At 43.6% G+C, this 14,647-nt stretch overlaps 1 protein-coding gene across 1 annotated transcript in view; it reads left to right on the forward strand.

Moving 5' to 3' along the window:
- The first annotated feature begins 1,376 nt into the window (after positions 1-1,376).
- Positions 1,377-14,647, forward strand: part of FARSB (phenylalanyl-tRNA synthetase subunit beta) — a 907,972-nt gene continuing 894,701 nt past the window's right edge. The window contains exons 1-2 of the mRNA XM_044070366.1: positions 1,377-1,571; positions 2,678-2,733. Of these exons, the coding sequence (XP_043926301.1) occupies positions 1,514-1,571; positions 2,678-2,733 (114 nt within the window). The 5' untranslated portion in view covers positions 1,377-1,513. The remainder of the gene's footprint in view (positions 1,572-2,677; positions 2,734-14,647) is intronic.

Genomic DNA, 14,647 nt, shown 5'->3' on the forward strand with positions numbered 1-14,647 from the left:
AGGTAGCATATTTGCACAGAAGGCTGTGGATTCTACTCCCACAGCATGTAGATGTTGATGGATTGCTGATACTGTGTTGTATTTTAAGGGGGTGGGGCACTGCAGTGCTGAGTATGCCTTTCTTTTGATGACATGCCTAGTAACTATGAATCTGTTTTCAGTTTGGTTCAGGCTGGCATAATGATTAAGGTGTTTACCTTACAGACACAAGGTGCAGGTTTTGATACTCTCATAGGGTAATTGACTAGGCATAAAATGGCCCACAAGGGCAGTTACCCTAGTATTAATGTATGGCTCCATTCCATATTGCAATATTACCAGCTTAACATTTTTTAATGTAACAGGCAATTTATTCTTCAAGGGCAGCAGGCGCTGAATTTGTAGATGAAACACTGAAATATAAAGTTGTTTGCTAGCAGCAACCTTTTCATTAGTTGCATATTTTTTTTTAATGTGGAATTATTCAGATGACTTTTACTTCTGCAGAGATTGTGCACATTGACTGATATTGGTACTCTAAGAAGTGGTGCTGTATTATACAAGGGGTATAATTTAATTATTATATATTATAATTTAATACAGTCAGGAAGGTTAATCAACAAACTTTTGCATGGTCCTAAAAATGGTGCATGGGGCCTATGATTTGAACATAGCCCAAAGGTAACTTTACTCCGCAACTGGCCAGATGCATTTTTTGAATGTGGGTTTCAGTACTGTTTACGTGAATTTGAGTTTCAAAGGCAGAGGAGTTTTAATACTAAGTCTGTTTTTGTTGTGAGAATGTATTGCTTTATTCAGCAAATGCCTATCAGTGTTTGGGCTATAAATTTTGGAATAAACGTTTTAAATTAAACCCAAATATCTGTAATCGTACAAATAAAGCTAAAACAGTATGCACACTGAGAGTTTTGTGGCAAGTGGGGAGAAATAGCTACGTAATTTGACACTGGAACGGGTGAATGGGGTGGCTGACCCAAACGCAATGTAGGTATACCACCACCTTTTTGTCTACAAAAAAAGCACTAATAAAATCCATGGGTGGGCGTGTGCGTTTGCGAAACATAAGGGCGGTGCTTACCACTGATCCTCCTGTGGTTTAGTACACTCCATATTAACTAAGAAAACTGACATCTTTAAAGAAAGAAGGGGAAACGAGTAACAAATAATATAGTCCCTAAATAAACATTACACCACCTTTCAAGCAGCCCACTTACATTGCCTACAGTGAAGGCGTCCCTAGTACAACAACCTATATAGCTTAGGTGGCTTAGCTGACAAAACGATTGCCGGATTACATTAATCAATGTATATAAACATTTTTTTTTAATTTTCAAAGCTCAGACATATGTGACGTATATGGGTATTATTGTAATTATTTTATATATCAGTAATTTCTTGCATAGGAAACGAAAATGTTTCAATTGCTGTAACAGGCACTAATATGGATCGCTTATGCCGGCTTACTAGGGGACTTCGAAGTTAGGTAGTGGTGTGCTGCTGGAAGTAGAGAATCATGCCGACTGTCAGTATAAATCGTGAACTGCTTTTCCAGGCTCTTGGTCGGGAGTATAGTAAGTGAGAACATTAAATATTAGCAATAAAGACTCATTGACAGGGTAGGAGTTCTCATGTCAAAAGGAACGACCATGTTCACAACTGTAGTCTTATGTCCAGTATAAGTTGGACATTTGTGGGATGCGTTCCTTGGCAAATTTGATGTATCGAATGCTTAACGCTTTCTTTGTATTTTGGAATACTGTTAGTACATTCGTTTTGTCATGTTTCATATTTATCTGATTGTTAGCGTAACCCTTTGGAAATGTTAATTGTCCACGTTGTTGATTCTGATTGTTCTGTCAAGTAATGAACAGTGTGTTTTCAGAATGTTTAATGTGGCAGTGTTTAGGCATCGTGACATTCTTGCAGCATTACAGTACTCAGTGGAGTGAAATAAAATATTTTAGTATTTCGACTACAGCGTCAAAATCTTGTGTTTTTAAAGAATAGCATAAAGCGAATGAAATGAAGCTGTATTAGGTAATTTAGATTTTCAGTGCAACTCTCTGTATAGTATTCGGTGACTTCCAACCCCCCACGATTGTTTTCCATCTGTACTGGCCCAGACTTGACTTTATAGACCTTATCATTAACTGTGGAGCTTTCGTTTGTTCTACAGTTACCTGCTTAATCTGTTTGATGGGCTCAAACAAGACCGATCTTACCTTGGCATGGCACCTAGCCATTCCGTGATAGCCAGCGCAGAGAAAATTATTCTGAAAGGGATGTCAGTCCATAATAGGATCCACCTACATTATGCACACCTTAGAGGTGGTAACAGGATTAATAGCTCACCCGCAGTTAGTTTTTTAACAAGTAGTAGAAAATGGGAGCACCCACAGTGTTATATGGCAGTGTAGTTTATGTGTGAAGAGATTCTGGCAGTGAGGAAGAATTAGCTTGGAGGAGAAGCCCAACAGTTTCATTTCTGTGATTGTAATGAAAGTGCAGTAATGAAATTTTTGTAAGAGAATTAGTTTTATGTTTGTGGCTTTGTACATTTATTACACATGCTTATCATTGTGCAGTAAGCAGTATAAAAATACTTCACCAAATATTGTTAGTTTTAACATTACCTTCCATCACTTCTGCAATTAATGTTTTTGCTTTCTTTCTACAGCTGATGAAGAGTTTGATGAATTGTGTTTTGAATTTGGTCTGGAGCTTGACGAGATTGTAAGTATGTCAATTTCCTTAACAACCAAGACAGCCCTGTGTAGTAGAGGGATAAGGCTCTTATTACTCTGTAGGTGACCCAAATTGAGGAGCATCACTTGTGCCTGTATGAGCTGGATGGGGAGGCTGGGAGTGAGGAATTGTTTCTAGCTTAACCATCAGGTTGGGCAGGTGGGTGTAGTTTCCATGATATCTAGTGGGAGCCCTAGGTATTAAGAGTGGAGCTCCAGCAGATGATCTTGAACTGTTATGATGCTTAGCACCAGTAAACGTCAGAGGAGTCCAGTGTGCAGAGGCACACTTCCCCCTCAGGCCAGAAGTAGCAGACAAGTAGGAGCCGCAAATGCAAAGAGGAATGATGCTCCATGTGGGGAGATGGCAGGCTGTTTCCCAGGACCAGCAAGATGGGGAGCTCTACACCACCCAAGTCTGCTTGGGAATGGCGGGGCTGAGAGATATTCTTGATCTGGAACTTGTGGGACATAGGGCTCTTGCCAAACTGGGCAGTGCCAGTTTCCCATGACTTGTGTCCTCAGAATTAAAGGACTGACTTAGTAGTGGAGCAAATGGACAAACTTCTGGTAGTTTGCAAAATATGTCTTAAAAAGACAAATGAGGAACTAGAGTACCCAGCAGCTCATTGTATGTAGTAACTGCACATGTTAACTTTGACAGCCTGTCAGCTGTTCTAAATTATTTGATAGTTGAGACAAGCAAGTTGACAGAAACTTTTTTTATTTTAAATGTAATAGATAATAAGCTCAGATGTTTGAATAATTAGTTTGATAACCATCCTTTTAGTGTGCAGAAATATTTATTCTTTCCCTTGCTTTCAGTATTTATCAGGAAACCCATTAATTGTGACTATTTGCCCATGTATTCTTTTTTTATAGAAACCTTTTCCCCTGACACAATTTTCATATGTTTCTCCTTTGTTCTACATGTTGTTGTGAACCAGATTTGGGTGTATATGAATGTTTCTGTGTCTTCATCTTTCGTGACCAACAGAGTTTTAAATGGCTTTTTTTGTTGTTGTTGTTTTTTTTTACTGGGTAGCACAACAATTGGGTGACAGCTTCCCCACATATTTCTCAGCTAATTTTTAAAACTATACTAAAGAATCCACTTGTACTGGGCCAAAACATATATTTATATGTGTTTGTTGTAGAATCAGTTGTACTTTTGGATAAAAATCATGACATTGACTGCCCTGTCTCACATATATATTTTTTTGTGTGTTATTTTGCACTGAGAAAAGCACCGCGGTGGTGCAACGGTAGTGTTGTTGCCTCACAGCAAGAGGTTTTCCCGTTCGATTCTCGGCTAGAGTGTGGAGAGTGCCTTCTGTGTGGAGTCTGCATGTCCTCCCCGCGGTTGGGTGGGCGTTCGAAAGACATGCATAAATGGGCATGCCTTCATTGAAGGTTGAACATCGAGCTGGCACCTCGGCATTCGTGAAAATCTACTGCCGATTATTAGTGGACCGGAGTTCCGCTGTGGCAACCCCTAACCAGGAAAAGCCGAAAGACAACAACAACATTTTGCACTGGGAAAGAGGCCATGAAAAGCAAGAGTACTGCTTAACATCCATATTAGAAGTATCTTTGCCATTGTATTATTTGAGAGCAACATATTTTACCCTAAATTGTGATTATCTTACCACACCATTGTTTGCTGTTAACCCACTTCATATAATCTAGTTCCCTCCTTCATCTTGCTCGTCTCTTGGCTTTCTTAACCTATCTACAACTGCCCATGTCTTCACTTGTTCTCCACATACTGTATTCCCCCTGTTAACTGTACATATATTTGGTTTATGTTTTCTATATGTATGTATTGTTTGCCAGATTTATGTGCTTATGTAATGTAAATCACTGTTTGTACATTTTGTTGCATTGTAAAGTACCCTGGGCTGAACCTGTAGTTGGTCATTGTTTGATCAGTGTTCCACCTAGGCAGACAAATTTAAAAAATAATTAATTGGTATAGATTTTTGTGATGTACACAGTGGTTCAGGTGACCTAAGCTCATCTCCTGTGGTGGCAGGAAGACTTTTAGCAAGCAAGCACACATTGGGGGATTTTGGCAAAATATCTTTGATGGCCTTGCTTGCTTTGTACTCGGTAGAAATGAGATGTGTCAGTAGGGCAAATGTTCATCTAGGAGAGCACACTCATAAGTAGTGTGCATTTCTGTGTTCCTGATAACATTTCACAACAAAAGCAGAGGCACAAAATTTATATGAAGTATGTGTAGATTTTGTTTTTTGTGTGTTTATTTCCAAATTTGACATCAGTAGTCTTGTACCTGTTTGTGTTAATGATCAGCTCAAGTTTTGACATTAGGAGTCTTGTACCTAGAGTCACTGCTCTAAACCTTTCAGCATTCATGAGTCCTAAAACTTGAAACTTGCTTTTTAACCTTAGATTCATAGGTTGGTACTAGGCTATCAGCCCTAGGGCCTATACAAGCCTAGCCATAACAATTCCCTGGCTATTTCTTCCCACACTATTTACTTCCCTGGACCCCTGTCTAGCAGGGCGACTGACGTGATCCCCGGGGTGAATTTCCTTTCTCCCATCCAATCATCAAGGTTCCTTTTGAAGAGGACCAAAGAGGCACTCTGCTTGACATGTATGGGCAATCTATTCCAGAGTCTGGGGAGTCTCTGGGTCAGGAACCTATCCCTCCAGCATGTTTTGTTTATTGTGATGACAAGGTTTAGATCCCTGGAGCATGTGGCTCTGAGGGATTGGGATTTATTTAAGTGTAGCATGTCCAACAGCTCTGGGTTTGACATGGCCTTGTATGTTAAGCAGAGATCGCCTCTGAGTAGACGATATGCGACAGAGTATAGCTGGAGTTTTTTAAGGCGGTCAGCATAGGGCATCTGCTTTAGGCCTGTGATTCTTTTAGTGAGGTATTTCTGCGGCCTTTCCAGTTGTTGAAGATGTCTTGAGAGGTACATACCAAACGGGGCGTTGTATTCTATAATGGGTCTAATGAGGGATGAATACAGTGGGACAATGACCTCCTTTTTTCTGGATGAAAAGCCCCTAGTCATGAGGTGTGCCACATAGAAGGATTTCCTGACTGTTGTGGCGATGTGGTTATCGAAGGTGAGACCACTGTCCACCTGTGTCCCTAAGTACACTTTCGGTGTTTAGTGTACTGCCACCTATATGGTAATTCACAGATACATGTTTTTTCCCAAAGGGGATAACTATACATTTCTTGGCATTGAGCTTGAGCCCATGGCTCTGGCACCAGGCATCTGTTTCTGTAAGGCCCTTTTGTAGAGTATCCACATCATTTGGGGATTCAGTAATGGCCCCCAGTTTGCAGTCATCTGCGAACTTTGTTATCCAGAGTCCCTTAGTGTTGGCCTGTACTTCAGAGAAGTAGATGCCAAACAAGAGCTGTCCCAGGACTGAATCCTGAGGTACTCCACTTGTCACTTGTCTGGAGCTGGAGATGACAATTAAGCTGCCACTGGCCATGACTGTTGAAACTTTCTTTTTTGTGTCTGTGGGCATATGAGTACAATATGTATTTTATGTTGTACATTTGTCAGATGTCTTCCTGTGCTTCATTTATTGTGCACTTGGTTACTGTTAACTCAAATTTAAAAATTGCATATCTTGTTTAGATTACTTCCCTTCACACAAGAACAAACTTTGTGACAATGGGGCAAAGACAAAGAAAAAAGACTTTTCCATAGAATGTAATGTTTCTTTAACAGCTGACCTTTTCTTCTGCAAGTCCCCTTGTCCTTATCCATTGCATCCAGTGTATCCTGTGTTATGTCCTGAACTTCAGTGTTTTTAAATAAGGTGGTTTAAGCCATTATTTCATAGGCTATTAGTGAGGGACTCCAGGATTCTTAACAATCATCACAGAAGCACTTGCATTGTGTCTTCCGGTGGGAAGGCAAATAGTTTGTGGTGGAAGAAACCATGAAAAAATCCAGGGTTGATTTGACTTTGAAAGTTTTACAAGACTACATCACTGAGATAACTCTGGAGCTGTTCTTCTTCGGGGTCAAGTGCATTAAAGGCGTGCACATACTTTTCCACACATCTTGCGATACCTGTGAATGGAGTATCTTGGTTGGGAAGAAACTATCTCTGCTGTTGTCTACATCCATATTCTAGTGCCCTCCTAGGATTGGGGAGCAACCTTTGAAGTTTTCCAGCACCTTATCTCAGAACATGAAGATTTGAGAGTGTGGTATTCACTAACCAGATAATTAAAATCATGAATTTCAAACCATGAATTAATACAGATATGTTTTCATTGTTAATCACTAGACGTTGGTAAAATGATTGTCTGTGCACCAGGATGACAGCACCACTGCTTGAATTAACCTGGTTAGAACACCCACAAACACCCTCAACTTATTTAATAAGCCAGGTAGAGTTACCCTTAAGTGAGTCTGTGAGGAAACTCCAGATTTTTTCTCCTACATCTCCAAAAAAGTTTTTTGGCTGTTTGAGTAAATCTTTTATGATTTAGGAAGCTGAACACTTATCAAGCATGCATTTAAAATATTACTAAGAACCATAGTTTTCAACTGAGATTATACTTCCTAGGTGTATTACAGTGGTTCACTTGATGAAACCAGCCCTTGCCCTTACCACTATCCCCAATAAGCAAGTTCGAGTGACTGTGCCATCAATCCCTGAACCCAGAGCTCAGCTTCAATTTATAAATGGAGAGTGAATACGCAGGATCCCTCAGAATAGTCATGAATATGACCTATATTAGAAATTTTTATTGCCTTGAATCATCTGGCAGTTTTATATAGCATTCACCACATCTATGTTTTGCATTCTTAAATATGAAAGGGTGCTTTTAACCAAAAGTTTAAGTATGCTTTACTGCCAGTTCAGTAAGTAAAGGTACTTTTTAGACTGAGTGCATTGTGCTGTCAGTTTTGCATCCTCCGTAGGTGTTGAGTAGCTGCTGGCTCAGTCCTTACCAGTGTTTTGGTTCTGTTGACCAGACATTGGTAATCTTCTCTCCTATGCACACTGTCCTATATCTGATGGAGAAGAAAGCACACCTTCCTATATCTGAAAGAGAAGAAATTCCTTGAAGGAAATGTAACAGAGAGCTTCTTTAAATGGCTGATCCAAAGAGGCATCAACCAGAGGTATCACTTTTGCTTCACTGTCAACTGTAGTAAATTGGGGGCAGTACGCCTTCAGTGTTTTTTATAGGCCTTAGTGCAGCTTGTGATACCATGAGGCAAGCTTATGCAATCAGTAAAATCGGTGCAGCCTGTGCAAGCTGTCATGCAGAGCGGGTCCTTCCCACAGCCAACAGATAGCAGGCCCGAATTCATGGTATGTGTTTTTAATGAAGACAGACCATGTCTGGAAGAAGGAATTTGGGACACACTGATGGTGGCCTATGTGGCTTGTGGAAACTCACTGACTACGTCAGAGAGTCAGAAATGTTTGTCCAGATCTCCAACCCATCAGTTACATTCTCCCATCACTGTGTTGGAGACTGTTACGTGGGGGTGGGGTGGGGGGTGATCCCTATTTGTAACACTGATATTCGTAAAATTAAGGAGCTATAAGGGGTCACCCTTGGAAAAGTGACTGAGCAGAGATGCCAGCAGTAATGGTAATTGAGATACCTCCACCTAATAATCTGTGTAAACAAAATATATGTTGCACTTACTTAACTGTCACTTAGATTGGTATAAATGTCACATCTATACTGACATACAGGTTTATTTAATCATGGTTTTGTTAAAACAGTTGTCCTTTGAAATTGATCATTTTTAAGAGATTATGAAATATATCATCATGAGATGTCCTTTCTGCTTAGAGTTGTCTTCCTACCTAAATTATGGTTTCACAGACAAGAAGAATGTGATGGTCAGAGCACAGCCAGGAGAGAAAGAAGGTGCTAAGAATTATTATGTGTGAGATTAGGTGGAGAAGAGGACTACTACAGGAAAAATAAAATGTGGGGAAAAAAGATAAAAGAACTGCATATTTTATGTGTAGGTGTCAATTCTTACCTACCTGCTTCCATCATGTCATGGCTGAGCATGTATGGTCTCTGTGTTGGGGACAGCAGCCTCCACAGCTCCTTATTTAAATTCACTAGTTCTGTAGTTGTGCACCCATGGGAAAGAGGGAAACACAATGTAAGGGTATTAACATTTGCCACATGGATTGTGATTTCTCAGCATTCTGAATGAATGGGGAAATATGATCATTAGCTCATAGCTTCAGGAAAGTGGGTTAGAGAGATAAGTTAACTAGTTGTTGACCACATGTAGGACAACCCTTAATTACTTTTTATAGTAATTTTGTGTTTCTACTTAGTTTTTCATTTTGCATTTTACAATCATCATAGTGCCTGAGTATGCATTTTCTATCATTATAGGTTCATAGGTGTGCACTAGGATAATGGCCCTGGAGCCTTTACAGACCTAGCCCATAGGATTACCCTGGCATCGTCCCACCTGACCTTAGTTTCCAGTGCCTTTTGTCAAGTAGAGCCACTGGAGTGATGCCCAGGATGACTTTTCCATTTCCCATCCACTCATCAAGATTTGTCTTGAAGAGGGCCAGTGAGGTGCTCTGTTAGACATGTATGGGAAGTCTTTTCTATAGCATGGGCAGTCTCTGGGTTATGAACGTGTCCCTCCAGCACGTTCTGTTGATTGTGATAATGAGGTTAAGATCTCTGGAGCGTGTGGTGCAGAGGGATTGGGATTTCTTTTGATGAGGCTTTTCTAACAGGGCTGGGTCAGACATGGCTTTATAAGTCAAGCAAAGATCACCTGTAAGCAGGCGATATGAGACAGAGAATAGTTGGAGTTTTTGAGTCTGTCCATATAGGAGAAGTGTTTAAGGCCTAGGATCCTCTTTGTGAGGTACTCTTGTGGCCTCTCCAGTTGTTGCAGGTGTCTAGTGAAGTACATGCCAAATGGGGCATTGTACTCTATGGCCTAATGAGGGAAGAGTAGAGGGAGACAATGACCTCTTTCTTCTTGGATCCAAAACCCTTAGTAATGAGATGTGCCACATAGAAGGACTTTCTGATTACAGTGTGGTGGTCAAAAGAGAGGTTGCTGTCAACCTGTGTTCCCAGATCTCTTATAATGTCTTCTGTGTTCAGTGGACTATCATCAGTGTGGTAGTTCATGGGAACTGGGTTTTTCCCAAACTTGATGACACATTTTTTGGCATTAAGCTTAAGGCCATGGTTCTGACACCAGTCATTGGCCTCAGTGAGGCCTTTCTGTAGGATGTCAACATCACTTGGGGAGTTAATAGCTCCCAACTTGCAATCGTCTGCAAACTTTCTCAGCCAGAGTCCCTTCATGTTGGCCTGGACTTCTGAGAAGTAGATACCAAGCAAGAGAGGACCCAGGACCGATCCCTGTGGGACTCCACTCCTGACTTGTCGGCAGTCTGACTTGGAGTCAGCTACTTTCACACTGTGGGTTCTATCTGTGAGCCAGTTTGCAACCCACCTAGTGATATAGGGGTTGATGCCTAGCTTGGTGAGTTTTTCTATGATTCCTGAGTGGGGAATGGTATCAGAGGCCTGGGCCAGGTCAAGGTAAGCTGTATGGAACCACCTTGCCTTCATCCACAGCTCTGGTGACTGACTCAAAGAAGTCGACCAAGTTGAGCAGGCATGATCTACTCTTCACAAAAACAAACTATGTGGGATCCAGAGTTTGGAGATTCCCTATATCCTTGTTTATTGGGTCCATGATGATGCTTTGCATATCAGACTTGTCAGACTAATGGGGGCCGATAGTTCCCAGGGTCTGTAGTCGCTCCTCCTTTGTGGAGAGGGATGACTATAACAGTGTGCTATTCCGTAGGGACAAAGCCTGAAGTGAGGCTTTAATTGAATAGGGCACACAGGTGAGGTGCCATTTCACTCTGTAGTTCATGTAGAACACAGCCAGGGAAAATGTCAGGTCCCATAGAAGCTGTATTCTTGGCCTTGGACATGCTGTTTTAACCTGTACAGCAGTAATACTGGGTGCTTGGGAATCTACTGGTATTATGATTGGTCCGGGGGGGGGAGTAAAGTTGGCACTGAGTCTGTCGGCCAGTATATTGGCAATATCTGTTGACTCCGGTACTCCGGTATAGGAGGTACAATTGTGCAGTAGCTCAGAGCAAATCTGGATATTGCTGTGAAGGTTCTTTACATAACTATAGAAGGCCTTGTGGTTGCCTTTACTATCTGCTGCAATTCTGTTTTCATAGCTAGCTTTAGAGGATTTGATGAGGGAGCTCAACTTTTTGTTGAGGCTGATAAGGGAGTTTTTCCAGTCTTGGGACTTCACCTTATTCCATATCAGTTTCCCCCTTCTGTTGTAGTGTTTGTTTATGGCAGGGGACCACCAGATTGGCTTCCTTTTTTTGGAGGAGTGCGTCTTGGTTCTGTTGGGTATGGCGAGATCCATGCATTTCTGTACGTGTTCGTACAGTGCATTGGTGTATGATTCTGCGGTCATGCAACTATTCTCCATTTCCATGGGTGCCATGAAGTTGGCCACCTCTGTTCTTAGGAGCCCAAAGTTAGCTTCGGAGAAGTTTTTCATGGTGGTTACCTTTGCGAGGGTGTGTGTGTGTGGGAGGGATGTGGATTTCCAAGGTGATTTAGTTTGTGGTCTGATCTAACCAGGGAGGAGTTGACTATTGGTGTAGAGCAACGGATGTAATGGGATCCTATCTCGCCTACATTCACAACAGATGGGTTCAGAGCCGATCCATCGGCTCCGACTCGGCAACTAATACACTAGCACGAAGTCTCTCATTGGCTGGGCTACTCCCTATCCCAGGATGCACTACACCTGCTTCCCCAGATCTCGTTTGCCGCTTAACAAGCTGGACGTGGTCTCGACTTGGCTAGAGCTAAGTGGTTCTTTTTACCTTATTGGTCCTTGACCTAGGGAATTTTTGTCTATATTAACCAAACAGCTGTTTTAACAGCTATTTCTTACTATTTCTTACTATCTCTTATTTTTTTTGAGTGCTTGAGTGTTTCCAAAAAATTTATTTTATTCAGTCGGGCAAGGCCCGTTTAAGTTAGAGGGCCTTTGCCCTACCTTTGAGTGCTATTAGGTTTAATTAACTTTTGGTTAGTTGTTTTTCGGGCAAAGCCCATTTAAATTAGAGGGCTTTGGGCCGTTTAACTTGTTTCTAATTGTTGTGAGGTAAACTTTCACCAGTACTGCCAGTGTGTCTCGCGCTTTTCAGTTGGCGCAATTTGTGTATACTGCTATACTTGTTGTGGTAGAGTAAGATTTCCATAGAGTTTTTACTTGTTGTGGCCTGTATCATGTCTAAGGAACAAAAGTCAGGTTTTAAAAAATGCACTCGGTGCAAATATAAAATGTCCATTACAGACAGTCATTCAGTATGTGTTTATTGTTTGGGGCCGAAACATCTGCAAGAGACTTGTAGCGTCTGTCATGCGTTCTCCTCTAGAGTTCTTCAAGAACGCAAGAACAAGTTAATATTGAAAGGGCTTATCAAACCTTCCTTTGAGGAAGCCTTAGATCTACCTGGTGCTTCCAAAAAGAAAAGATCGTCGGCTCCAACAAGTCCGTCGGAGCCGACTTCTAAAAAGACAAAATTGACCTCTTCTTCCTCGGCTCCACTGACTTCGGGGCGAAGGGTCTGCCTCGATACCTCCTACCTCGGCTCCATTGCCTTCGGAGCCGCAAGTTGGAGTATCGAGAGGTGAATCACCTCCATCGGTTCCAATGGCTTCGGAGCCGGTGGAAGTGTGCAGCTCAGACTCTTCCCCCTCGGCTCCGAAGAAGGCTCCTTCACCACAGCATGGACCACCATCGGCACCGAAGTCGGCGCCGATAGCATTGGAGCCATTTCGGAGCCGGTCCCCTTCTCTCTCGGAGCCGAGAGGAAAGTCTTCCCGATTGTCTACCTCCTGTAAATCATCGAGACTTTCAGATTCGGACCTGGATAGGGTTTTACAGAGGCTATTCCAATCTCCAGTGTTTACTAAATTGGTCTCGGCTCCAGCACAGTTAGCTTCGGAGCCGATCCCCCCTCCAACACATTCGATTCCTCCTCCAACCTCCTCGGAGCCGTTGGAGTCGGTGGTGGTGGTGCAAAGCGGAGCCATACGGTCGGAGCAGAGACCCCTTCGAGGTCTCTCGGTTCCGACTGTGCTTCCTACCCTGTCCTCCGGTTCAGGGTTTGGTACTGCGACCTCTTCAGCCGGGCCCGAGGGGAACACTTTGGGATTGGGTGCTTGGTGCCTAGTCTTCCTCTCGGAGCATCGGCTGCTGGAATTCCCAGTGCCATCGTGGCCTCTAGACCAGTGACCTCCTTGGATTCTGGAGGTCCGGCCTTTGAGGCCATGAGGAGCGAGCTGGCCATGCCTTTGCCGGTTCAGCAAGATTCTACCTCACCGTCCCTAGATTTGGAGACTGGTGCCTCTGTTGTGTTGCAGCTCCCCGGCAGCGGGCCCCAGGGCCTGAGGATACCCCATCGGGTTCCTTCTTCGGTGGTCCGTCCGAAACTGCTTCGGACGAACCCCCACGGAAGAAATTGTGTAAGAGGAAGCACGTAGACTCCCAAGATGAGTCTGTTACATCGGATACTGACCTCGATGACGCAGAAGGGTCCCCCAAATCATCTTCAGATGATATCTCCTTCTCAGATATCTTGGAGATTCTGAGGACAGAGAGGTGACTGGCAAGCCAAAACCCCTTCAGCTGAGGAGTCAGTCTTCCTTAAGGCCTTTGGGGCCCAGCCTTCCTCCTCCTGGGTGTCTCCGCCCTTCGATGAACTCCTTGATTTGGTTTCTCGAAGGGCGTGGGAACACCCTGATTCTGTGGAACCGGTGCCTGCGAGGCCCAATAAATTTTTGTCAGCCCCCCCCCCAGAAGGAGTTTCTCACAAAGGGTGTGCCTGTAGATGCTTTGGTGGTGGCTTCTGCCACACAGCAGGACGTGGCAGAGGCTTCGGCGCCTGTTCATCCTCCTAATAAGGATTCTAGGAGTATGGATAGGTACGGGAAGCGTGCCTGTCTTCAGCGGCCTTTGCCTTACGGTCGCTGAACTACTTATGTCATTTTACGAGGCTCCAAAGGGATCTTCTCAAAGAGCTAAATGACTCTCTTGTTGGTAACCTACCTGAGGCGCTGGCCCCGACTGTTGGCATACAGATGACTACCCTCCTTTCTATTGTTAACTCGTCCATGAGGCTCATTTCATATGCGGCGAAGGGTGAGTAGAGCAGCGGAACAGGCGTTGCCCTCAGGAGACGAGCCTGGTTACGCTTGTGTTCGCTCATGAGGCCTTCAAGTCTTCCTTCGCCGACGCCCCCTTTGATGGGTCATCTTTGTTTGGACCCAAGGTGAAGGACACACTAACTCGGTGCGAACAGGAGGGCAAGACTTTGACTGCCGTTGGGGCCCGATTTTCCGCTCCTTCTAGGCCTTACCCCAAGGCTCGGAGAGGAGGGAAAATGTGGTTTAGAAAATCTCAGAAGTCTTTCCCTACTCCACCCAGTGATTCCCCCTCCAGAGGCAGAGGGGGGGGGAATTTTGGAAGACGCCGCCCCAGAGGTGGCAGAGGCCCCCGTAACTCTGGAGACCACGATTCCTTTCATGGTTCTTCATACAACCAGCGTCCCTGAGTTGTTGCCCGACTGTGCAACTCCGGAGCCAGTCGGGGTCGCTTGGCGCACCCACAAGCTTGGGAATCCATAACAAGCGATCAGTGGGTGCTTCGATTAATTCCGGAGGTTATATCATCCCCTTCAACAAACCCCCCCCTTCGTTTAGGGAAATCCCGGACGTACCACCCAGTCAGCGGGATCAGGCAGCATTCGAGGTTTCAAAGCTGCTAGAAAAAAGAGCCATCCAGCCTGTCCCCATCGACCAG

The sequence above is a fragment of the Protopterus annectens genome, chromosome 4.part1, assembly GCF_019279795.1.
Source record: "Protopterus annectens isolate FY-2018-M chromosome 4.part1, PAN1.0, whole genome shotgun sequence".
NCBI classification, from domain to species: Eukaryota; Metazoa; Chordata; order Ceratodontiformes; family Protopteridae; genus Protopterus; species Protopterus annectens.